At 41.7% G+C, this 27,598-nt stretch overlaps 1 protein-coding gene across 2 annotated transcripts in view; it reads right to left on the reverse strand.

Moving 5' to 3' along the window:
- PDE7A (phosphodiesterase 7A) overlaps positions 1–27,598 on the reverse strand; it is a gene marked incomplete at its 5' end in the record, with an annotated part of 69,850 nt that overhangs the window by 12,294 nt on the left and 29,958 nt on the right. The window contains 5 exons of one of the 2 annotated variants that reach the window (XM_080929140.1): positions 2,128–2,191; positions 3,963–4,114; positions 13,924–14,007; positions 17,038–17,098; positions 21,393–21,452. In XM_080929140.1, coding sequence (XP_080785266.1) covers positions 2,128–2,191; positions 3,963–4,114; positions 13,924–14,007; positions 17,038–17,098; positions 21,393–21,452 — 421 coding nt within the window. Of the gene's footprint in view, positions 1–2,127; positions 2,192–3,962; positions 4,115–13,923; positions 14,008–17,037; positions 17,099–21,392; positions 21,453–27,598 lie in introns of those variants that run through there. The other variant, XM_080929139.1, reaches the window with a different exon arrangement.

Below are 27,598 nucleotides of genomic sequence, written 5' to 3' on the forward strand. Positions count from 1 at the left end.
TACAGACCAGCTAAGAAGTGGCGACCCTTACTAGTTTTTAGAAATTGACTCTGCATGAGAGCTTGAGTGGCAGCACAGGCTGGCCACTCTCCTCTCCATGAACCAGAGGCTGTTAGCACAGGCTTTCCACCTGTGCACATCCCGGTAAGAGGAATGCCAGACAGCAAGCAGATGAAGTATAGCTGTTCTGGGGCAAGCCACTGAGCTCTGTCCCCTCTGCCTGTCTTCTCCCCTGTACCTCAGAGAGCACCAGAGTCAGAATCAGTAAGCAAGAAGGAGCAACTATGAACTTGAATAGGGTGAACACAAATCATGTGGAATTTCAGTTCTAAAAGGAAACTATTCCAACTACATAATGCAAGTTTTTCCCTGCCCATTTGTTCGATTACATTTCTCACGTAGAGAATCTCTGGCTTTTTAGGGGTTACAGTCAGCTTCCTATAAAAGCAAAGGTGGGTAGCTAACAACAGGCAGTTTTTAATCCGGGACCAAGTAATTGAGCCATGTCCTCTGCAGAGCCAGTCAGAGCCAGTTCAAATCGGGTGGTCTAAGGAAAGCAACTGCGGCTGGCACAGGACACAGTCAAGCTCACTAGCTTTCATCCTAAGACCCTGACTAGCAGGTTGTGTACTTTTTAAAAATCAAATTTAGAAAAGAGCAACTAACTATATCAAGGAATGGCAGGCATCCTAGCAGCCTAAGAATAGGCTGTGAGCTACCGGTTTATATAAGGCTAGCCTTTAGAAGTGTTATGGCTGGCATTGCCTCATCTATATTTATCTTGTGATAATAACTGAAGTCAGATTTGTATTGAGTTAAGATAGAAAAACTTCACAAATCTTGAAGGAGGTAGGGCATGTGATAATTCACTGCTTGTATTTAAAAAAGAAAAAGAACACCACAAGGCCTAGAGGAAGGCCAACCGCCTTTCCATCAGGACAGCCAGCCAGGAGGTAGGGGAGAGCAACGGAACACAAAGCAGCAAGGACAGATAGAGCCGGGGAAGAGGAAGAGGCGGTGGTGCCTGGACGCTCTGCCAACACAGGCAAACCTATGGTCCTCCTGCCTTCAGTCTCATCTGGTTCCTGTCAGCAGTGCATGCAGACACTTCTTTCTGTTGCTACTGCTTAGAGGAAACTGACCGTGACACGCTAACAACCACAGCGGTGCTCAGGGAAGGTGAGTTCACTGGGTAAAGATACTTGTGCCTACAAACAGAGTTGGAACCCTGCAATCCATAGGAAAGAGAACCCACATCAGCATGTTGTCCTCCGGCTTCCATATGTGTGCTGTGGGCATGTGCACACACACCTCCTTAAACAAATAAACACATTTCTAGAAGAAAAGAAAAGCAGGTAACTTCAAAGTCAAAGGATGGACATATTACTCCATCTCTATCAACAGAAAAACTGCACTCTTTGTGTAATTCTATTAAAAACCCACTTAGGGAAAAGGGGCAAAGACGGATAAGTATCACCACAAATCTGCCAAATATGTTGTTCTAAGAGAAAAGAGTTTCCAGATAGAATCCAGTTTCGATGTGCAAAGAGAGTGGGGAACAACACAAACAGCAATGTCAAAGCTCATAACGCTGGGCTAAGCTGGGGTGGGGGAGACTCGGATGACCTGTGCGAAATTTCTCCAAACCCCTCGGTCCACAGAGTCTCAGGACACGCTCTTCTCCAGCATGGGGAGGCAGGGCCGGAGGACGGCTGTGGAAACAAGCCAATCTTCTGCAGCAGATAAGAAAAGAGCCGGGGGCCAGCATACTCAAGAGAGACCAACTGGTGGAGCATGGCTTTGGGATAACCCTACGTGGAAAACTGAGTCAGAAGATGCCACCGAGAAGAAATTGAAAAGAGAAAATGAAGACTGTAATGAGAGTCAGGGTGAGCTGTGAAAAATGGCAGTAGTAACTGCCAAGTGCTCCAGTCACGACGGAGGTAACTTTTGGTTACTGTCAAGACAAACAGTAAAAACAAAAATTGTGAAATGATTTCTGTTGTCTTTGAAAAGTGAGTAACAAGGACAAAATGCTGGCACTGGGTTCACAGCCCAAGTGAATGACAGCAAGGACACAGGAGGCTAATGAGCACAGAACTCAAGTATGTCAGATGCTTCACTTACCATTTGTTAGTCTATCAAACAGAAAGATATCAAAATTCCAATTTCCAACTTTTTCCAGCATACACTGAAATGAAAACCAAACATTTCTACTGTAATTGAATCTCAGTAACATCCACTTTCTGCAGACAGTCCATAGCAAAGTTCACGGAAAGGAGAAGAGGCTGACTGGCTTTCAGAAACACCGAGGACCATTCACCTTCCTTGACTATATCGTCTACGTTTGTAGGGTTTGTAGGCTGGGCTCCACTATGCAGCCCAGCCTAGTCTACAACTCATGGCTCTTGCTCCAGGCTCCTGAGAACTGGGCGTACCGGAGTATGCCGCCACAATCTGCTGTCATTCTCCTTCTACTATGACTTTTCCACTGGCTCAAATATAGTCTACAGAAATAAATTCCATTTGAGGACAGATTATTTTGTTTTTCAGTTAATCATATTGAGGTCAGGTCAGTCTTTCAACCTGTTCCTATGGTCTCCAAACTTAGGGGATCCTGATATATTCCATCATCCTGTAGCCTATATGCTGCATAGCCTTAAACCAGACTTTTAAATCTGGCTAGTTCTAATGGGTAACTAACTTGCTCAGCTGTAGCAGAAAGCTGTCATGGTAACTGAAGAGATTGACTCCAGGGACCAGTAAACCCACACCAAACTAATCCAAGTATCTGATGCTCAGGGTTGTTTGCTTTCTTATTTCGAGATAGAGTCTCTCTACATAGCTCTGGCTGTTCTTGAACTCACAAAGATGTATCTCCCTCTACCTCCTGAGTGTTGGAATTAAAGGCATGAATGGCCATATTTAACTTACTAACCATTTCTTTCTTTTCTTTTAAAGAGACCAATGAATTATGGGGTATTTACTGATGATCTTTAAATATCATTCAGAATTATCAGTAAAATCAATCAACTAGATCTTAGGATAATATGTACCTTACACATACAAATAGATCAAGTCCACATTTTGTGGGCTTTTAAAGTTAGGGTTAGCATTTATTGTGTATCCCTGTTTGCTGTGGTAAAAAATGAAGAACTGAACACTACAAGTAATATCAGCGTGACACTTGTGGAGGTTGAAACCACAGAGCAGTAACCAGCAGTAACACAGCCGGAGTTCGCTTATACTTTGAGAGCAGACCAACAGTTCCCAATGAATTTTCCCAAGCAGGGAAAGGTTCTTTTCTTTATACTGTAATGGAACTTTGAAGAACACCCCCGAGAGCCAATCTATAGAACTTTAGAAATTTTAATCTATAAAACTTAAGGAACAAATAACTTCAGACAAATTAAAATTCAAGATTATATAAAATCCCATTTGATCAAAACCAAACCCATTTCACTTCAATCTTACTTAAGAAATTTCCTGTAAAGTCTGTAAGAATGAAGTAAATTATTCTTACAACTATCATTTCAGTTAAGATGAAGCTAAACCTTCAAGATCATCTGACTGAACAGGATGGGCCATCTCCCTGAACTGTTTGCATGACCATCGGTAAACAGTCTGAGTACAGACCCCAGCGTCCTTATCCACCGCTCTGAAGCTTCAGATCCGGTCTTGGCTCATACTGTTCCCAGCATCCAAACTCTGCCAGCTTAAAGTCCACTGTTCTTAATATTCTACTAAGTAACTAATATAGATAATTAAGAAGGCAAGTGTATTCACTACTTTAATCTCACAAGTTTTCTTTGTTCTGTTTCTATCTACTTAGAAACAAACAGCTCTAAAATCTGAAAAATGGCTCAATTCAGACGGGAAAAGGGCATCTAAAGCAGGTTTTTGGCGGTGGCCCCGATAAGCTTATCAAGCATCTCAAATCTTTTTTAAGGAATTGTACAAACCTTGGCTTGTCCATTGTAATCCTCATCTAAAATGTTTAGAGAACTACAAACTGTGGCTCCCCGAAAAAACCGTGAAGATCTGAGATAGCGCTGGAAACTCAGTAACCTTCTGATGTTCCTGGCGGAGACCGAGGCTTCAATTTCAGATTGAGCTGAAAGAAAGGGAGTAATGAAAAAACAAAACTGGCAAAACCCGAGTAGGCTGCTTCTATGATGTACCCACGTTCCACGCAAGTACTTTAAACTTTTCCCTTCACTGTTTTGTATGGGTGCTTTGTCCGAATGGGTGCATGTGCACCTGGTGTGACAGTGATGGGGGAGGCTGGAAGAACACTGCATTTCCCAGGACTGGACTTAAGGATGGTTGGGAGCCATCATGCAGATGCTGAGAATCAAACCCAAGTCTTCTCCAAAGGCAGCCAGTGCTCTTAATTGCTGAGATATTTCTCCGGCCCCACATACAAGTATTTTTAAATTTCACTAATATCTTTTCCCACTCTGTTGGCTGCCGTTTTGTTTTCATGATAGTGTCTTTAGCCTTACAGAAACTTTGCAATCTCATTAAGTCCCATTTGTCAATCTTTGACCTTAGAGCTCCAGCTATTGGTGTTCTGTTCAGGACATTTTCTCCTGTGCCTATGAGTTCTAAGGTTACCCCAGAGATGCTCCAACATACAACAAAAATACATGCACCACAAAGTTCATTGCAGCTCTATTTATGATAGCCAGAAGCTAGAAAGAACCCAGATGTCCTTCAGTAGATGAATGGATACAAAAATTGTGGTACATTTACACAATGGAGTACTACTTAGCTATCAGAAACAATGGCCTAACAAAATTCTTAAGAAAATGGATGCATCTAGAGAATATCATCCTGAGTGAGATAACCCAGTCACAAAAGAACAGACATAATATGCAGTCACTGATAATGGGATACTAACCCCAGAAAGCTCTGAATACCCCAGAAACAACCCATAGACTGTGTAAAGTTCAAGAAAAAAGAAAAAAAAGAATATATTTTAATTAAAATAGAACTGTATCACATCCCCATTTCCTTCCTACAGCCCCTCCCAGATTCTCTCCTATCTCCTCAAATTAATAACCTCTTTTCCTATATTATTGTTACATATATACATATGTGTATGTATATGTACCCACAAATACTTAATTACAACCTCATAAAAATGTATTTGTATACTTTTATGCAAAAATGCTTAAAAATCTGTACATTTATCTTTGTTTTTAAAAATAAAGTTAAAAAAAAAGAATCCTGTAATGATAAGTTTTGTGTGTAAATCCTTCTACACAGCCTGACTCCCTTACTCCTCAGACACAGGGCAAGGGCAAGTGAAAAGGCTCTTGTCACTAGTATCTTGACACATAGGCCTTTCTGGAGAGCAGGATAATTATGAGTAAATTAGTTTCCAGAATTGTCCTGGTAGTGCTTCCAAACATCCATTGCTGTGACACCATTGCAAATCATCCTTGGCCTCTTGTCTCTGTCTGTCTGTCTGTCTGTCTGTCTGTCTGTCTGTCTGTGTTTGTCTGTCTGTGTTTGTCTGTCTGTCTGTCTGTCTCTCTCTCTCTCTCTCTCTCTCTCTCTCTCTCACACACACACACACACACACACACACACTGTCTCTGTAGAAGCAAAGTTCTTACACTGAAAACTCGATTTGAGATTTTAAGTAAGGATTAAGTTTGGAGGGCTGCACCCTGACTTTCTTTCATCTAGTTAAACGTGATGCCACTGTACAGGGAGACATCAGGCTGAATAAATAATAACATTTAGAAATATGTGAAAGAGGCATTTGGAAATGGGAAAGAAGCCAGTACCCTTCATTTAGATAATTACTAAAAAGCTCACCCTCTGGCCAAATTACACAAAACCCCAGCCCTATTACCGATGCTCAGATGAGCTCACTGTGACACACAATGAGTCATTACTCATTTCACACCAACAGACAACAGATTAGAAAACGTGTCTTACTAAAGCTCAGCCATCAAGCTCGGACGACTGACACTTCCCAGGCTTGCTCTGGATTTTTGATACAGATTAGAAAGCCGAAGGCATATAAAAGTTCACGGTCTTATCAGAGAGTACCACGGCCCCAAGGCATAGCCACAGAACAACCAACACCATCGAAACTAATGAGCGAAGGGCACTGTGTCCAGGCATCCTTTCTCCATATTTCTGAACCAGAAAATGAAGTGGAAAAAAGTAGGTGATTTTTAAGAATATACTGTTTTTCCCCCCTCATCATAGTAGAAAATAAATAGGAAATACAAGCTCCAGTCTAAGAAGAGAAAGAGGCTGGAGATGGGCTACACTGGGCAGCAGGCTTTTCATGTCCATCCTGTATTTCCCTGCTACCCAAGACACATAGCACTCAGGGTACAGACAGCTACTAGACCAGGAGAGTCCTTCACAGAGAAGCCCTTGGCTCCTGAAAGAGACAGTCAGCTGCTCTGTAATCCACAAGGGGGCACCCCGCAATTACTGCCTCAGTACACAAAGACTTACTCTGCGAAATGACGGCTCGGATCTTCATTTTTATAACCAAGAACTTTAAGGTTTTAGCTCTAGCATAGTCAATTCTGTGCTGAGCAAAGACTGAATAAAAATTCTAAATATTTTCTAAATTTTCTTTTCCTTTCCTAGTTTCACTTTGAAAAAAAAAGAAAAAAAGAGTGCAAGCCATATCTAAAAGTCATTTATAAAGAGTAATTGTGGTTATCACACATCTATAGGACACGTTTTTCTTAAGAATGTTTAGTCTTGGCATGTCTGCGCATGTCCAGACAGACAGGGAAGTGCTGCTCTAGGCTGCTGTGAGCAATAGTGTTCGTACTCAGCTGCCTGTGCTGAGAAGGGAGGCAGAGTCGGTGAAGGGTTGAGTCCCTAAGTTTTGTAATGTAAGCAGATCAGAGTCTCTGAACAATCCTCGGTTCTTTACCTGGGAAACAGGCTTCTGCAGACTGAGGGCAGGGCAAATGAGACACGACACAATGTTTCTGTACAGTTTGGGAAGAGAAGCACTCAATAAATATAATTGTACGGTATAAATTATATGTGTATTACAAATGATAATTATAAACATTAGATACTTTAAAACTTTAAGTGTGTACGTTGTAAAAGCTCTGTATGAATAATAAGTGACTGACTCACAATTTCAAATGAGATTAACTCTGTAAGAATGAAATGCGTCACCAGCACTGTCCCCTTACGCAGTTCTTCTAACCCTGGTTCACAGAATTATCCATCATGCTGATGACTAAATAAGAGATAAAGTTCTTTAAAACTCTTCTTTTGATTTTTCAAGACAGAGTTTCTCCGTGTAGCCCTGGCTGTTCTGGAACTCCCTCTCCTCCCTCTCTGGACCCAGGCTGGTCTTGAACTCATAGAGCTTAACCTGGCTCTGCGTCCCAAGTGCTGGGATCAAAGGCATGTGTCACCACATGAAACTTTCAATTCCCTGTTAGTCAGCGGGGAGAGAAGGGGAAGGAGGTGCAGGACTCAGCAGCACCCCTTCAAAGATCAGCTGCAAAGTCACATCAGGGTGAAGGTCAACTTCACCAGTTCTGCAGAGTCCAGAAGAGCAACAACCTTTAAAGGGATTAAGATTAAGGTCCAATACATACGAGCCGCCTAGTTTATGCAACAAAGTTACCTAAGGTATCTAGAATATTGCATTTTTCCAAGTCTGGGACAAAGCAATGAAAACCAATGGTTCTTAAATGCAGGTATCTGAGAACATTCTGGAAACTAGCATGCCATTTCCCAATGCCTCCACAAGAACCAGTTGGTAAGGGAACTGCCATCAAATACGTGTAGGAACTCGGGTCACTGGCAGGAGAAAGGATGTAGTTTGTGTGTGTGTGTGTGTGTGTGTGTGTGTGTGTGTGTGTGTGTGTGTGTGTATGATTGTGTCAGACAACAACTTGCAGAAGTTGATTTCCTCCTTCCACCACGTGGACACTGAAAATTGAATGTGTCTTCATGCTTAGCCACCATCACCTTCACCTACTGATCTATGTCACTGGCCCACTTTCCGTTTTTAGTGAAATGCTTTGTGAGCAAAGGCAGACGGTATTTCAAGTAAGCCACGACTCTCCATTGTCACTGGCTCTCTCCTTCCACCGTGTGGGTCCTGGATACTGAACTCAGTTTGGTGACAAGGACCTTTACCAAGTGTGCCATCTTGCCAGCTGTTTCAGTGGCAGCTCCATGAATTCAAAGAATGCAGTCCTTGAAAGAACGTGTGATTTCAAGACAAGTATGTGGGAGTCAACTAGTTTAGCAGAAAGTTTAGACAGTAACGGCACCACTACAAGTGCAGGCGAGATGCTCATGTGAGTGAGGATCCAATCCAGCAGACAGAGAAACACGTGAGCAGACAGACCAACCGCCACAACAGAGGACCTGTGATTAGGAAGGGGGTGACAGGCTTGGGAAGCTGAAGAGGAAAGCAAAGACAGACATACAAGTCAGGGAAGTGCCAGGCAAACACCAGTGCCCCCCTGCCTGAACTTACACATTTAATATCGGATCATCCCTTTGAATATATTTCTAGTTCTGGTGCTGACAGGGAATGACGTTTAGCGTTCTTGATGCGCATTACTGCACTGTCCTGAGTATGAAACAACTGTAATTTTCACCCCTGCATCATAGTTATTTTTTAAAGATTTATTTATGTTATGTATGCGAGTACACTGTAGCTGTCTTCAGACATACCAGAAGAGGACATCAGATCCCATTACAGATGGTTGTGAGCCACCATGTGGTTGTGGGAAATTGAACTCAGGACCTCGGGAAGACAAGTCAGTGCACTAAACAGCTGAGCCATCATCTCTCTAGCCCCAATCTTAGTTAATTATCTGTTGAACTTTCTAAGTTAAGGGGATTTGTTTAGTAAGGCTGACAATTTACTATAGTTAGGAAGTTTCTGTGCTCAACTGATTTTCTTTCCTTTATTGGAGACAGAGGGAGGCTGAGACAAAGTCTCATATACCCCCAGGGTGTCCTCATTCAGCATGTACCTGAAGCTGGCTTTGAACCCCTGAACTTCTTGCCTCTACCTCTCAATTGCTAGGATTATAGGTGTATATCATTAACTGATTTTCTTCTTTTTTACACTCAGGCCTATACCTTTAGTATGATTTATTTATTTATCTTGAGACAAGGCCTTACTCAGTAACCCGAGCTGGCCTTAGACTGGTGATCCTCTGGCTTTTATTCCTGAGTGCTGGGATAACAGACATAAGCCATGATACCCAGCTAAATCTCTTCAAAGTGAAAACATGCTGATACTAAGTAAAAGTATATTTATAGGCCTCAGAAAATAAGGATTACAATAAAAGGTCAGCTAAGACAAAAAACTCCTGAGTGTTTTTTGGGAGAGATTAACATTGAGGCCCTTCTATAAAACTTTGGGAAAACAAAACAAAACAAAAACGAACCCTTTCTGCCATAGGAAATTTCCTTGCCAGATTGCTTTGAATTTGTTTCTGTTTCTTTGTGCTACATCAATATATACTTGTTTGACACATAGTAAACAAATGTTCTACCACTAAACTGCACTCCCAAAGTCTCTTCATCAGATTAAAACTAAACTAAACTAAGCTAAAACAACAACAAGTCCTTCACAAACTCTGGAGCCTGTAGCTGTACCTGCAGTTGGTAGCTATCTGGCCTCAACTGTCTGATAAGAGAATATGAGCCCAAGCAGGGTTTATAATGAGCTACACAGAGAAGAAAAGCCTATTATCACTACAGTGTTTGGATGTTTCGTTTCTAGGAAAATCTGGTAAGGAAAATTTCCTCGATATAGAGAAATATATATATATAATCTATAAGTTAGAAAATAACAGCAGCAGGCTGGAGAGATGGCTCAACAGTTAAGAGCCCTGACTGCTCTTTCAGAGGTCCTGAGTTCAGTTCCCAGCACCCACATGGTGGCTCACAACCATCAGTAATCGGATCTGATGCCCTCTTCTGGTGTGTATGAAAAGATCACCGGTATACTCACACACATAAAATAGATAAATAAGTCTTAAAAACAAATAACGCCATACCTGAAAAATACTCAGCACAGGGTATACAACTACAGACGAGCCACAGCTTATGATTTCCGCTAGCACACTGTGTAGCTAACCTGCTGCTGACACTTTCCTGTATCTTACCTGAAGACCTGATCCTGGACACTAAGTAGAGAACACAAGAAACAGAAACCCTAACACAAAAGTATGAAACATACCAGGAGCCCAGATGGTAATTAATGAAGGTTCAACAAAGACAGAGGGGAGATAAACATGACTGCTGCTTAAGAAAACAACATGCACAGGGTTTGGTAATGAGTTTGATTTAAGCAGAAAAGGGCAATAAGAGCTGCGGTGGTTTGAATATGCTTGGCCCTAGGAGTTGCACTATTTGGAGGTGTGGCCTTGCCGGAGGAAGTGTGTCACTCTGTTCGTGGGCTTTAAGACCTTTGTCTTAGCTGCCTAGAAGCCACTCTTCTCTTTGCCTTCAGAATAAGAAGTAGATCTCTTCGCTCCTTCTGTGCCTGCCTAGGTGCTACCATTCTCCCACCTTGATGATAATGGACTGAACTTCGGAACCTGTAAGTCCCAATGAAATGCTGTCCTTCTAAGAGTTGCTTTGGTCATGGTGTCTATTTATAGCAGTAAATCTCTAAGATAACAGCCAAAAATTTTACAGTAGAGAAATGAACAGAGTTTAGGGCAAAAGCAAAGAGGTGCACAGCACAGTGGGTTGAGGAGTTGCATACAAAGAGAATTAGAGCTGCAACGAATATAATTACATCCAGCATTTAAATAATCCAGCTAATTTTATGTCATTATAGAAGTAGTATTATTTCAAATTAGAGATGTAAGAGAAAATATATATCACAGTCTTTTAAAAGGTTTGGGTATCCCTGAAGGTTCGAACCTACCCTGCAACTACGTGCAGGTACCTTTGTCAAGCCGAAGATTCCAAGCTGTGATGTGCATACAGCTGCAGGATCTAAGCAGAAGGGCCCTTCACGGGGAGCAGAGATGAATTCTGCCCACGAATCTCTCTCTACCTTGTACGAGGAGATGAAACAGTCCACAAGGAGGCACTCTGGAGGGTTCTGGCTAGCCCTAAAGGTTGTGTGGGTCAGGGTTTGAGGAACATGCATGCAGGCCTAAAGTTATGTTTCTCCCTTTTCATCCCATCTGACAATCTTCGACTCCTAGAAGGACCACCACACCTCCTGCTTCTGCCATGTATACGTCAGTGTGGCTTCTTCCTGGCCTCCCGACATAGCGGCACTTCCTACTACTGTTCCGTTCCGTTAGATACTCGGAGCAATCTGATCATCCCTACATCCTCCCCACCAACATATTTAACACGCCCAAGACTCTTTATCGAAATCTTACTTCCCAAATCCTCTCCTTTACGAAGTTTACTGAAATCCTGAGAGCATATGAGAGAGAGAAAACAAACAAACAACCCCTAAACCAATGTATCAGGGACAAATATCTCCAACAACCTGAAGGTCTTACAGCAGGTTACCCCAAAACTTTCAAAGTCTGACATTTCTAAAGCTGCTTAAATGTCCAGATCTTAAAAATGGAAACAAGCCAAGCAATTTTATAAAGGAAAAACAAAACAAAAACCTTTTTAAAAGCACACACGTTCTACTGGAGTGCCAGTCAGTAATGAGATCTTTCATCAAACCACCAACAAACAGAGCGAGCTCAGGGAGGGTCCCTGCAGCAGCTCATCGAGCTACTTCCTGCAGAAACTGGTCACTCTCGTCCAGAGGCATCAGAAGCCTGGTCCTACAGAATCCTCCTGGTCGACCTCTACACTTTACTGTTTATATTGACAGCCATAACTTTTCTCTCCTATTCTTATTAATGATATAAATTACATTGGTTTTCTTCAGCTTAAATTCCTAGAAAAATATATCAGTTTTGCAATATGCAGATTTTATCTTTGGGGTGGTGTCTTACTCAGGTGTGATCTGTGTTCTTTCATGGCTACACTAGCAGTACAGAGACCATGCTGGCTTTAAAAGCAAACGTGTAACTGTGTCCTGTTTCCACATAGGCAGCACAGAGGCTGTGTGGCCTTAAGAGTAAGTGTGACTGTGTCCTGGCTCCTCTGCTTCAACTTTCCTTCTTTCCATCGCTATCCTTCCATTTTCTTCTAGCTTCTCCTTCAAGAGAAAATGCAGCCTTTCTGTTCAGCTGGCCCTCCTCACGGCTCCCCTGTCAGCCTCTTGTCAAAACTGCTGGGCTGCCCTTGCCTCAGGACACTCAGAAGCCTTGGAACCAAGTGCTCCCACGTAGCTGCTGCTCCAGTTGGAGAAGATAGAGAAAGAAAATGAAGCTGGTGCAATTTTTACCTCTCACCATTTTTGCTATTTTCTCTTTGACTTTGGTTTTCACAGTTATATTGTGAACTACTTAAGCATGCTTTTCTTTCAATGTTACTTTGCTTAAAGCTTAAAAAAAAAACTTCTTGAGGTGCGTTTTAAAAGATGGCTCATGAGGCTGGAGAGATGGCTCAGTGGTTAAGAACACTGACTGTTCTTCCAGAGGTCCTGAGTTCAAATCCCAGCAACCACAGGGTGGCTCACAACCATCTGTAATGGGATCCAGTGCCCTCTTCTGGTATGTCTGAAGACAGTGACAGTGTGCTCATAAGAAAAATAAATCTTTTAAAAAAAGTTGTAAGAAAAAAGATGGCTTATCTATGACAAGTAGTTTTGAGTCACTTATTACTGTGGGAAGAAGCGATCCTTCAAGGCAGCCCCAGTGTCCCTGTATAATCTTACAGGTTGTGCCAAGAATGGAAATTCCCAACCTCTCTTCCTCTAGCACCTGTTCTCAGGATCATCTTTACAGCCTGCAACCACCGGGACAAAATCAGTGCTTGAGATATTTGTAAGTCAGGATTTGTTTCTAACCTATGAAGCGTTTCGAGCTTCACCTAGACACAGATGTTTTATCAGCAGTGCCTTGCGCCTCCCCCATGAGCCTTTCCTAGGTTATAAAGCCTTTTCTGCTCCTGGTGTCTAGTGGAAGCTCTGCTCACCTTAGTATCCCCTTCATAAGAATCAGCACATAGCCTCAGGGGGAGGTGACTCGGATGCCAGGCTTACCTATCTACCTCATTTACATCCTGAGTTGTTTAGGATGTCTTGTAGTTTGTCAAGTTTGGACTTTTCTTAGTGGTAATGCACGTTACCAAGCCTGCCCAAACCAGATTTAATACATTCGGTGTTTATGATCTTTAAAAGTTGTTTTCCCTTTCCACGGTGATCTAGACACACATGTAATGTTTGGCTTTGAAACTCAATCTATCATTATTCTTTTAAATAAACCAAAAGGATGACACTTCACTCTACTTCTGAAAACGTATCATCACATTATCTGCATAAAATATATTGGTGTTGTCTGAGGTAATGAAGAAAGATATTAAAAAAAAAAAAAAAACACCTAAAACCTAACTTAGCTGGGAATGTGCCCAGTTGGTGAAGTGTGTGCTCAGCATGCATGAAGCTGCTTGAAGCCTTAACTTTGGTCTCCAGTACCTCAAAGACCAGGCATACTAGCCCACACCAGTAATGTAGTACTCAGGAGGGAGACAGAGGTAGAAAGATCCAAAGTCCAGGGTCATCCTGGGCTACACAGTGAGTAGGAGGCTAGCCTGGCCTCCATGAGACCTTGAGTCAAAAAACAAAGTTCTAATTATTATTCTCCTCTAGTTATCTCTATTTATCAACATTATGTAGAAAGATAGCATAATTTATGACCTAACTTTTTTTTTTTAATGTCAAAAGATACAGCACGTTTTCCTCCATTGCATTCTTTTCCCCGTGTGAAAACTAAATGCTAGAAAGACTATAGCATTTAAATGATGAAAACTATAAACATTTTAGTTTTGAAATATGAATGAAATACATACAGTGAAAAATACGGAAGTCAATGTACGGGTGGGAACCTCTTCTTTCTGTTTCAAATCCTGCTCGGCTCCTCACGCGGACATCTCCTGGACACAATCAGGGTAAGTGGAAGGTTAGAAAGCTGTTACTAGTAAGAAGGTTCCACGTACAAACAGGCAGCCCGGGGAAGCCAGTGAGGAAGGGGAAGGTCAGTACAGCCACAAATACCCCAGAGTTCCACAGGGAACCCCCTGACTCTGTTTTAAAAGATAAAAGCAAACAAATGAATGGGATGGTTCTGATTTATTTGGAGGATGTGATAAAATTTCAGTATTGAGTTGTAAGGTCGGGTTTAGGAAGCTTAAAAATTATATTCCTTAATAATTATCTATATTTTAACGGTCATTTTATTACTCTGATGGGGCTGAAACAGTAACCATAAAAAGTCAGTGAGAAATGAAATCTGTTTCCCAGAGGAAGGAGCCACAGTGAGAAGCAGGCATTTACCAGCGTCTGCTCTGCCTGGGCTGCCTGCAGAGACAGGAAACACAATAATCTCATAATGCAGTAAAGTCACTTTGCACAGTATCTGGTGATCTCTGCTTCTCACCCAGGGTTTTAGCAAGTTCTTAAACATTTGTTTTAATCTGTTCCATACTGTTCTTACATAACCGACTCCACGTGATTCTCAGATGATCTAACACTCAATTTCCAGGCACTCTGCATTATAGCCGTTGCTGAATTCTGCAATGGAACATGGACAAGTAGAGTTCTAGCTCCCATTTCAAGGGCGTAGAAATTGGGTTTTGGTAGATTAAACTGCATTTCCATGCCTGTGCTGCCGCAGGTAACAAGACAGTCCTTAAACCCATAGGTTCCAAAAGCAGGCCTTTCCAGCTAAAGCTGTCACATCACCACGTTCATGACAGCATGGAGAACCTCCTAAAACTCGGGCCTCCTCAGAGGATCTCCTTGGGGATCTTCCTTAGGGAAGGCTCTTCATGTACTGTGACTCCATCTTTCTCTACCAAGGCCTCTTTTGCATGGTTATTCTTGACTGTGACAAAAGTTTTGCTGAACACATGTTGGACCCAAGACATACCGCTACTTAAGGTTTGCCTTCCCAGATACAAATAAAACAAACACACAACTCCTTTCCACAGAGGAGAGTTAGAAGCTATAAAGTAGGTTAAGAGGGATGGGAGGTGGAGGTATGGGATGGGACAGTGTCATCAGGGGAGGTATCACTGAAGAGCTAGCTTTGCAGGCAGGGACCTACAAAGGGTGAGCCGGTGAGCCGTATGGCTGTCAGGCAAAATTTCATGCACGAGGAAGAGCAAATATGAATACCAAGCCAGTAGCACACCTGGCATGTTCACACACAAGTAAAAAGGCCAGCACGGCAGGGGGTTCTGGGAAAGGGAATTTGGGGAGAGTTGGGTCAAAAAGGCATCAGGGCTGGATTACACTGGACCCTGGTACCTAATATAGCCAGATCTGGCTGTTACTCTAAGGGTGAAAGTCATCAAAGTACTCTGGGTTAAGATCCCTTTATTATGTATTTAAAAGAAGTTCACCTGGGTTTTGTCAGTTACAGTTCACGAACATCAAATAAGGAACAAGTGCAAGATGCAAGGCAAAAGCCAGGTTTTGGATTGGGTGACAATGTGATCAGGATGGAGAGATGCTAATTTTTAAAGATACCCACATCAAGACTTGCCAATGAACTAAATAAAGTGACTGGAGAATTACTGCACTTTGGGAGATCTGAGTTATACCTACTATTCAGATGGCAAGACTACAGAAGTGGAAAACAAATCTTCTCAGGCCTATTGAAAGTGTGGGGTGATTTATACCGTACCATACCCACCAAAACACACCCACAGAAACACAGTAAGTTTTAAGAGCTAAGGAGAGAAAATGCAGAACAAACACACGTGGTACTAGAACAGAACGGAAGTGGGTAAGACAGAGGGAACCAAAGAAGGAGTAAGAACAAAACCAGAACCACAGGAAGCAACAGAGGTAGATAAACTGTAAGGACTGGCTCAGTTTCTCAGAGCTGAAGGAAGAGTTCTAACCACAAAGAGAAAAGTTAGGAGCAAATATGCCTTCTGAGAGCTAACTGCATGTTTAACGGTATGAAGCAAAGAGCGAGGGATGTGTTTGAATGAAGAGATGATGCCAACAGAGTCAGGGAGGAAAAAACCCCACACACGTACGTAGCTGGTTATACTGACTGGAATTAGGAAGTGTAGAAGGTGCTTGAGTATCAGGTTCTCTCAGTAGCTACTGAGCACACAGTGGGGACCAACGCGATCATGTATTTTTGGACTCCTCTCGCACAATGTTTCTATACAATGCGTAAAGGTTGTCCTTGTGTTATTAAAATGTTGATTTCTCCGCCCTCATATCTGACATGACATTGTAATGCTTAGATCAAGAATCCCCTGCACCGAGTTTGTGTAAACAGTTTTAACCGTTCTTTCTTTTCCTTGTCAATCAATACTGATCATGCAGTGGTCGGCAGAAGAGAGAATAGGGCAGACGCTTCTGTCATCCTGGGGAGGGGAGAGTGAGGGAGATGCAGAAGAACACAAGGAGGAAGACACCGAAGAGCCAGGCCGATGATATGCACTATCCCTGGGCGGGGCTGGGAGGTAGCCAGACCAGCACAGGAGACTAAGGCAGATCTTTAACTGCTCAGCTACTGAGGTATAGCTTGAAATAAATCTTGGTTTCTCTATGTGATGACTGAGAACTAGCAAAGGTTAAGAAATACAGCTGCTGGCTTAACTTTAATTACTTATATTTATATTAAAAATAATTCATTTTACACACCATGTTGGTATGCACGTCTTTAAATAGCAGTTGGCTGGCCTTTAGCAGCATTAGAAACCCATTTAACCTATTTTCCATGAAGACTGCTCTAAAACAATTAAAAGCTGTATACTGTCCCATTAAACCAGATTTTTAATTTGTCTTAACTCTAAAATGCCTCTCTTTATTCATCACACTCAGTATTAGTTTTTCAGATGCTAAACTTCAGTTTCTGCTTCAAGAAGTGATGAAAAGGCCTCTCATCTCAGATAATACAACAGCAACACTAACTGGTACTGACATAAAGTTGTGCTTACCTAGCATACGAATATATAACGCAGTCTGATCAGAACTGTCATAGGAAATAGCTCCACGTCTCTGGAAAAGACAAAGGTATTTATTTTAGTACATGATGATGAAATGTGATCTAAAATTTAATTCAGTGAACATGCTTATATTATTACATATATGGAACACACATTACATATGGAACACATTGCACCAAACAATGAGGAACACAAAATTGTATCTGCTCTGGAAATCTCTAGACAGACAGACACAACATGGCTAAGAACTCCTAGGAAATGGACACAGAAGTGAAAGGTTTGAGACGGACATACAAGCTGATCTCTTGTGGGTGTGGGGTGCTGGGGACGGAACACAGAAGCTCTGGCATGCTAGGCGAGTGCTCGGCCATTAGAAGTTGGTCACTAAAACAATCACAAGAGTTACTCAACAGGAAGGAGAGGGGAGAGGCCAATCTGCTGGAGTTTCAGGTCCCTTATGCATTACTGAAGGACTGACTGCTTCAGGTCCCCGCTGCACTGGGGACCACAGCCTCTCAATGCTCTTGTCCCACCACAGCCCTCCGCCTGGTGTAGTTCTGCGGTACTCCTAACTTCACCACCATGCTTAGCGTGTGCCTTCAAGGTTTGCCTGCCCGTGCCAAGCACTGCCATCCCTGTTTCCTTCTCTGAGGCTGAAATGGAGCATTGTTAGGCATACCCTGATTACTAAATAAAGCTGTAGCCATCTGAAAATTACACTTTCCACAGTGCCTCCAGGCTACTGCCTTTAAAGCAACAAATTTTATAAACTGTGTAAGGAAAAAACAAACAAACAAACAAAACAACAACCCAACCCAAAACAAAACAAAACAGCAGCCAGGCGTGGCAGCACACACCTCTCACCCCAGCACTCAGGAATCAGAGGCAGCTCAGCTTCCTAGCACTTGGCAAGTATTACCCTATTTGCTTTGTTTTAAAATAGAAGTTCCACAGGAGCTGGAACTTCATCTCATTTACCAGTGTTGAGGCCCTTGAAATATGACCTATCACTTAGTAAGCTCTAAATAAATGCTTTGTTTGCAATAAATACATTTGCAGAGAAAACATATGAACTAAGGAATGAATGAACAGTTACTGTCAGAACTGATACAAGTGAATGCACTTCAAAACCTGGATGATAAAACTGACTAAATCAGCATCTAAGTTCTACATCAGCAACCGCCTAAACCATTGCTGCTACTCAAGACCCAGACCAAACCGCAGCTTTCAGAACAGCGCCTGGCACATCAAAAAGAGAGAAACAGTGACATGATTCAGTAGGTAAAGGGCTTGCTGCCACGACTGATGATTTCAGTCCCCTAGACTCACGAGGCAGGAGGAGAGGATGGATTCCTTCAAGGTGTTCCTTGTTTGTTTGAGACAGGGTCCTTGCTATGAAAGGATGGCTGGCGTATATAGAGAACTTGATAAGTAAACTGGCTGGCCTCAAGCTCACAGAAATGTGCCTGCCTCCTGAATGCTAGGATTAAAAGTGTGCCACCATGCCTGGCTGGTTTTTTGGTTTTTTTTTTTTTTTTTTTTTTTTTTAAAGCAATTAATAAAATAAATTTCTTTAAAGGCATTCGTCATTGGAGCCAGTGCCACAATGTACCTACTGATGTGTACAGTGATGTGACACCATAAAGACCTGAGGAGACAACTGAGCAGGGGTTTCTGGGAAGATACTTTTTTAACACATGGGGGGTGAATATGTAGAGGCTGGGGGTCAATCTACGGTACCTACACCTCAGGCACCATCCACCTTGTTTTATGTCTCGCACTTGGCCTAGAATGTACCAAGTAGGCCAGACTGACTGGCCAGGGAGCCCTACGGATCTGCCTGGGTCCTCAGGGCTGAGATGACAAGTACGCATCAACACTGAAGACTGCATGCAGGTCCTGGACGATTGCACAAGCGTCAGGCATTTTACCATTTTAGTATATTCTTAATGCTTACCTATCATCTAAGAAAACAATAAGCTGAAACCTTGTATGACTTAATCCTTTAAAACGTTCATGAAATGTAGAACAAACCTCTCAGCCCAAACAAAATACCATCAATACGCACTGTCTCCAAGGCGCCAAAGGACAGAGGCAATGAAGACTTTTAATGCGGAACTTTGCACCTTTTAAACTTTATAGCACGGACAGTCATTATATTTTACAAAATAAATAAAAAACGCAATCATCTAAAAAAATCTGCAAAGAAAGTAGGATCTCCAGTGGCAAGGAACTAAATTGTAAGGCCCACACCCCTGGCCCACAGCATCTGTGTGGGGACTGCTGGTGTCTCAGAGTGAGCTGGTCACTCTGAGACTAAAGAGCCAGTGCAAAGAACACCTGGGAGGAAGGGGGCCATCTTTACTATCAAATATTTGTTAGAATTTTGGCAAAAATTTAATATAGCTTAATTACATATTTTGATAATTAATACAATATCCAATTTGTTCTGTTAAAGTACTTAATATAAATAGCCTAAGAACTACCCTGAATCCCAAGACACCTACCGAACAATCCAAATGAAATTAAATTCTTTAAAAAAAAAAAATCAACTTTGAAAATAAGTATCTGAACCCACCAATGAATACAAATCACATCAACTTCTGTATAACTTACATTTAATGAGTATCATCAAGTTTCCTCTCTAAGCAATCTAGTTAATCTAAAGTAACTCATTTAAAAAAAAAAATCAATTACATTATAAACTGGAACAAAGTTTTATTCCACTTAAGAATGTCACCTTTAAAAGAATGCGTTTTTTACACCAAGACACAAGCTTAACAAACGTTTCTTAAAAGATCATGGTTTTTTAAGGCCACTTACTGGTAGAATTTTATTTTTAATAAAAATAGAAAAATTTTATCAAAATCCCGAGTCTACACCAGTCCTGACGACCTGTGGGCTGCCGTCCACATTCCCACTGCACCTCTCGAGAGAATAGAAATAACCAAGGCTTCGACTCGTGACTCTTTTAATTTAGCCATCCTGGGAACAGCTTGTAAAGCAAACTAGTACAGGTCAAAACATGGGCGAGGCCGAGCTAATCAGCAACCAGCGGCCACAGCATAAACAAGTTAAACCGTAGGCTCCTAGGAACCATGGCCATTCAGGGCCGTGCACTCTAGAACAGGTTGAGTCATTTTTCCATAAAGACATCACTGCAGGTAAGTAACAAAAAGGTAGACATTGTCCCCAATATTAGTTAACACGTAACTTTTAAAGACAGGCATAATTAAAGCAACAAGAACTGTCTAGATGTCTTCATTCAAAATCTCACCCAACTCACACAAGAACTCTGTAACCTTTATCCCCATTTTGCACAGTGGTAAACTGAGTTAATGCATTTAAACACAGGGGTCCAAGCAAAGTTTCTGAAACAACAGTGGAAAATTACAGCACAGATAAGACCGATGGAACATGGCCAAAATTCCGAAACTAGTTTTCTCAATGTATATAGCACAACAAGGTTTTTGGAATGCATGTCTCTTAATATGCACTAAAAGACAAGCTTTTGACTGCCCCAAACACTCAACCTTTGTGAACAATTAAACGGCAGGCTTACTATGCTGCTTGAAGGAGAACAATAACTTTATAGGCACCTTCTGTTGCTTAGCAAACACAACAAAGGCAGTCTTGTGAGTCTTAATTAATATTTCCTTTCTTAATAGAGAAACAAAAGGAGCTGCATGGTAACGGAAAGATATAACTGTTTCTATGAAAATATAGAAAATAATTTCAGACAGTGTTAACTTAAGTGTCTCCCGCTTTAGGCTCGGGTCTAGGTTGCAAGTTGGCTAGCTCACACACTATCAAGCATTTCTCAGCAGAATTTAACATCAAAACAACAGCTCCTAATTATATTTTTGTGAATGTATTTTATCTACAGTCCAAGGGGAAAAAAAAGGAACATAAACAGGATGGGTTTTATTTTATAAGGCTTGTCATTGTTTAGAGTACCCTCAATAATTACACTTTACACATATAGTATCAGTCAACCCTTTATCTCTGAAAGAAAATATTAAAAACATGAATGGTCTAAAGTCTGGCTTGTTTAGTTCTATAAAATCTCCAAAGGTAACCTTTAGAGGAAGGAAACTAGAAAAGCTACTTTGCTTCTAAAGAACCATACCATAGAAAACCTTAAGAGCAATGACGTGGGGTAAAGGAACAAAAATAAAAAACCCACATCCCACAAATAGCAATTCTAAGCCTTTTCCCTCACAGAACTCAGAGCTCCTTGAAATCAGAAAGATTAAAATCAGTGCAAAACAGAATAGACAATTCATACCAATCAAATGTGCAAACTAATGGTTAATGTCACACTGCTGTGAGCAAAGATACTTTACCTTAGAGGTGATCCACTTCATTAGAACCAAAGCCAGACACCAGATCAATGTGATTCCCATTGGATCAACCAAAAGCCCATCACACACTCTCCTTAAGGAGTCTGGTGAATAGCAACGCCCAAGGCAGAAGAGAGAGAGGGACACTCACTGACTGCTTTGGACCTCAAGCAGCTGCCTTCAGACAGTGATCACCTGACTCCTCGGGGAATGCACTGCCTGGCTAGCCTTTCTGCCCAGCACATGCTTAACGCCACAACCCCACCACTAGGACAGAGCAGAGGAAACAGGAAGACAGGGAAAATCTAGCTGGTCTAATAAGCTCACCAAAGGTCCCAGGCTAGCCCATCAAAGGTCCCAGGCTAGCCCAAACATGTCTGTAATCTTTATTTTACAGAGTATTTTAAAGCTGTCTTATTTTCATGGAGTTTTGCAAGCAAAATACCATCACACTTGAAGATATTAGAACATTTTGCACTTTACCTCTGAGTACTGAACTAAAATGTTTTGTTTTCTTCTACTATGGGATTACATTCTGACAAAAATGGCTGCTGTGAATGTGACCTGAACCACCTAACCTCACAGGTCACTTTCTGGATTTACTGACAAGGTCATGCGTTTTCACATTTGTTCTAGTCCTAAGAAAGTCTAGTTCCTGTAACATTCAGGGTGCATGTCTTGCTCTTGGGACTGCGAGTGAGCTGTCCAGAAACAAAGCTTGCCTCTCTTCATTCATCGTCACCGTCTCCCATAGCATCCAGCAAGTCACTTTGGAAGAAGAGCCTCTCACGAAACTCTTGGTCAGGAATTCAGCAAATATTTATTACAATTCTGTTAAGTAGCAGGCCTCATGATAATGACAAGAATGCCGGAAATCACAGTGATTTCGAACATGGCTCCTGCCCTTCAGACAATTATAGAGTCCATGTTAACCAAATGCAACAAACACAAGATTGCTAGAAACAAAAGAAAAAAGACCCCCAAACTGAGTGACTCCAGTGTAGAGAGATGGGTCAGATGAGGCTGCAGGTGGGGAGCACAGGAGAGCTGGACAGACAGAAATAAACACGCAGGAGATAACAGACCGAGTTACAGACTTCAGTACACAAGGAGACAAGATCATCTGCATACCCCCACCTTACAAATGATATGCAACATATCTGAACAGAATTCAAATAGTAATTGATGTAATTGGTTATCCATTCATTCCTCAGTACAAGAGGCTTATCTGACTTAGGGGGGAGGGGGAGGGAAAGATGGAGGGAGAGGGGGAGGAAGAGAGGGAGAGGAGAGGGGGAGGAGGAGGGGGAGAGGGAGAGAATGAGAATAGGTTAGAGAATATCACTCAAAAGTCCAGGTATGCGTTCTCTTCTAACTTACAAGATGAAGATTAAAATCAGGACATTAGAGGGTGTCACACAAGTGCCTCTATGCACATGCTCACCTCATTAGTATTTAAAAGAACTTAATTCTATACCTATCAGGAGTGAACTATGCATGAATGCACATGTCTAAATTACGGTTTTACTAAATTGAGACTGTTCGTAACACAGAAGCATAAACTTCACACACCTTGCTATAGCAAGGCACAATAACAAGATGTAACATGCAGATTCTTAACTTAAAAGTCGTACAAAGATTATTTGTCATGAAACGAGGTTTGACTATTGGGATCTCTAATGCTCTGCACCAGTAAGGCTCACCCACCAAGATCAAAAGGCAGAGGCTGAGCAGAGACCATCCCGGTACTGTCAGTCCTCTACTGTCCACGCAGAGCCAGACACCTCCGTGAGGCCCACGAATGCCTCTCAGCACCTTCAAACTTCCTGACAATCAGCTGCTAAGATGGATAATTTTAAGAAGCCAAACGTAAACTTGCTATTTTTCATGCAGTATTTAATGTTTAAAGTGTCTTTATTTGTGGTGACACATGAGAATTTGCATTTTCTTTCAAATTAAAAGAGAAGGGTTGGCACGAAAAGAGAAAGAATCACTGTAATTTCTTACAGTGACTCAGAAACACTGTAAAACAGAATAAGAAAGGTAAGGTCAACGTTCTCTTTTTAAATGAGTTTCTATTGGGATTGTTTTTACCATCTCAAAACTGTACCCAGCATGGACATGAGAACAGCCTTGTTCCCCACCCACCCCAGACAGCAGCTAGCCATAAGTGGTAGCACACGCTTCTAAGCCTAGTATGGACGTCCAGGCTAGCCTATGTGACACCGGATTCTGCAGGAAACAACCACAAAGGCCTGAGTGTGGGACGTGTAGGTTGGTAGTAGGTTGCCTTTTTAGCAGGCACATGGGCTTTACGTCACCATAACAAGACCCAACTCATAGAGCATTATCAGTGCTAACCCTAACCACGATGGTCCCAATCTGATTCTGGATCTCAATCTCAGTGTCCACAGGGGCAGCCTGCTCTATACTAATCACGTGGCAAACGTTCTGCCGTGAAACAGGACCATTTCTACACAGGCTAAGAGTTTGGCTCTCTACAGTGACCCTCCAGTCCAGCACCCACTCCTTAAATGTCTACTGTATGTCTGACACTACACAACCCTCTCTATCAGAAAATTGCCTATAAGACGACAAATAGCTATTGAATTTACAACTAAAATCGCAAAGTCTTCATTGCTGATAACATCTTTACAATTGAAAAGTTTGCCCAAATCTCAGGCTATTACCTGGTGTAAAATATCCTAAACGATCTCAATGTCAGAACCCAATGGCTTTCTAAGTTTTTTTATTTGAAGACATACTTACTTAGTACCAACATATCTTGGCAAACTTAAGGCTGCCCGTCATAAGGAAAATACCTTCAATAAGACTAAAAAGCAAGAGTCTTGTCAAGTTAGTTTCCTGGTTCACTAAAGACAGATACATTCACAGTAACTTTCCTTAGCCATGTCAAATATTTAGGGAAATGTAGCAGTTAACAAAAAAATTGGATGACAACTGCAGAAAAATCGGGACATTAAAACACAGCTAAGCCTTCAAAAACAATCTTAGATTATAAGCAGAAAGTGTGACTTTTAAAAATCTTTCTGGGGTTTATAAGATTTAATATCTGAAAAACTCAGTTATAAGTAGACTTTATTCTTTTATGAGTATGATGAATAAAAAACAAACTATGACTACCTTGATCCCTGTTTTCTAGAAGAGTAATCCAAGGGCAGAATTTATCTAAGAGCTCCCTGCCACCCTGTGGACACCTGCCAATCTTGGCAATAGGCTTTCGCTATCCACAGACTCTGCATGTCTCTCTCTTACCACATTAGGCTAACCTCATCTGCACTGACATCAGTGCCTATAATTTTGGAATTTTGCAGACAGGAATAGCTTATCACGGAGTTCTTTATATAAATGTGTGGTGCCTTTTAAAAACCTACAACTAAATTTATCATAGAAAAATGTGGACACTATTAGAGTGCCACCCTGCAGCCCGTAACAGTGACAAGTAATTTAGAGCAGGCTTTTTCTTCCTTTTTAACTAGAAGCCACAGTGAACATTTTTCAATAGTATAAATTTCACAAGATAAAAAATTGGTGGGCTGGTGAGATAGTGCAGTGGGTAAAGGTGTTTGTCATGCAAGCCTAATGGAAGGGGAGAACAAACCCCAGAACTGTCCTGGAATTCCACATATATTTCATGACACATGTGCCCCCCGACCTGTACTTCCCATGGTCTTAGGAACCCCCAAGCATACATTTATTTTCATTGCTACTTCACAGCTATAATTTTGCTACTGAGCTGCATGGAGACTAGGATTATCAAAATAAAGATAGCTAATCAAAACCTTTGCCCTCACAAACAGATGAGGATGAGGGAAGATAGCAGTTCAAAACTTGCAAGTGGTAATAATTCAAACTAGACAGCAACCACCCTGCGCCTATCACTCATCGTGTCTCACAGATATATTTATAGGTAATACCTCTGGTCCTCTCATACCTCAATAGTACTAAGGCCAGAAAAGAAATCTGTAACAATCCACAAGGCCAGTTCCTTAGTTAGGGTTTCTATTGCTGTGATAAAACACTACAACCAGAAAGCAAGTTGGGGAGGAAAGAATGTATTTGCATTATAGTTCCAGATTACAATCCAGCATTTTTGAACTCAGAGCTCTGCATGCTTCTGTCTGAGTGCTGGGATTAAAAACATGTTCCTAAATTTTAATTCCTTTTCATAAGATTGCTATAAGAATAGCCACTATGCCTCAAGATCTAGATCACACGTGTGCCCTCCATTTCTGGATTACAGTTCATTCCAGATATAGTCAAGTTGACAACCAAGAATAGCCCTCACAGCAAGTGACAAGAAGGTCCAACAAATATCCATCTGGGGACTAGATATGTGGCACAATTAGCTAAACGCTCACCAAGCATGACCTGGTTGAATTGCTAACATCACATAAACCAGCCAAGGTGGCCTATAATCTTAGCTGTCCGGAGCTGGAAGCGGAAGGATCAAGACAAAAAAATTTAAGGTCATTCTCAGCTCCACAAGGAGTTACACAACATCCTGCAATGTATGAGAACCTGTCCCTAAAAACAAGCAACTAAATAAAGCCAACACAATGCTCATCCAGCAAATCGACCCTCCTGCCCCCCACCATTTAGATCCCGCACAGACAAAACTCTGGTTCCAATATTCCTCATTTCCCTTTCAGGTGATGAAAGCAAAGTACTCTTCAGTTCTGACGGGGACACTGGTTTACATAATGCCTAGCTGGGACAAAATCTATTCCTTATCCTTTGTTATTTACCAGGAAGGGTGAATGGATGTGTCTAACAAAATCTCTGAAAACACTGTAAGTTCAAAGACCTGGCTGCACGGACGACACAGCAGAGGGCGGGAAGCTGCCCAGTCCTCTTCTACACCGGCTCCATGGCTCTGTGAGGTCCAGGCTGCAGTGCAAGGGCGTAGACACCAGCTTTTCCTCAGGTAAGCACAGAGTAAACCAACACCTTATGTTCTCCAAATCTCTTGGGTAAATGGAAAAAAACACAACAAAGTCCAGGATCTGGCTAGTGTTCAGAACAAGCTGGTAACCAGTACTGATGGAGGACAGTGAACACTAGCGACCACAAATCAACTCCAGTAACTAGTACTTGTGGAAGAGTGAAAACTAGTCACCACAGATCAACTCCAGTGACTAGTGCTAATGGAATAAACCAAACAGTAGTAACCATACAGCACACTCATTTACAGAGTCCCAATTAAATCATGTGCATTTTGAAAACCATCATGTAGGGAAAATGGGATAAAAACATAAAAACAAAAAACCAGCAAATCAGTACACTTTAGAAAAATTGGTTTCAAAAGCAACTAAGGCAATCGGTAATTCAAGCTAAAGAAGTCTAACTAAAATAATTCGTGAAAAACCACTCAAATCAAGAATTATTTTCTCAACACCGCGTGTTCCCATTAGAAAAGGAAACATATAATTACAACAGTTTAATTTGAAATAGACAAAGAATTTAGACAGGCAAAAATAATGTGATTTTCATTGAAGTACATGGTGCTTTGTGTTTTTAAAAGGCACTTATGATTAATACTCTGTAAAGAAATTTAGAAGTCAAACCGTGGAGGTTTGAATAACAATGGCTTCCATAGGCTCATATATTTGAATGCTTAGTAATAGGGAGTGGCACAAATGAAGAAGGATTAGGAGGTGTGGCCTTGTTAGAGGAAGTGTGTCACTGGGGGTGGGCTTTAAGGTTTCAGAAGCCCCCACCAGACCCAGTGTCTCTCTTTTCCTGCTGCCTGAGGATCCATATGTAGAACTCTCAGCTACTTCTTAAGCACTATGCCTGCCTACACACAGCCATGCTCTAATGGGCTAAACCTCTGAACTATAAGCCAGTCCCCATTACATTCTTTCTCTTATAAGAGCTGCTTTGGAGAGATAGCTCAGTGCTTAAGAGAGTGATCAAGGGCTGCACTTTCAGAGGACCTGGATTCAATTCCCAGCACCCACACAGTGGCTCACAACATCCTGTAGATGGGATCCAATACCCTCTTGTGTCCTCCAGAGGTACTAGGCATGCAAATGGTACAGAGATATGCACACAGGCAAAGCACCCATGCACGGAACAATACAATTAAAAAGATAAAAACAAGATGTCTTGGTCATGGTGTCTCTGTACAGCAACAGAACAGTAACTAAGACAATCTGTGTCAAATAACAGCAACAAAACCTTCT

The sequence above is a fragment of the Micromys minutus genome, assembly GCF_963924665.1.
Source record: "Micromys minutus genome assembly, chromosome: 15".
NCBI classification, from domain to species: domain Eukaryota; kingdom Metazoa; phylum Chordata; class Mammalia; order Rodentia; family Muridae; genus Micromys; species Micromys minutus.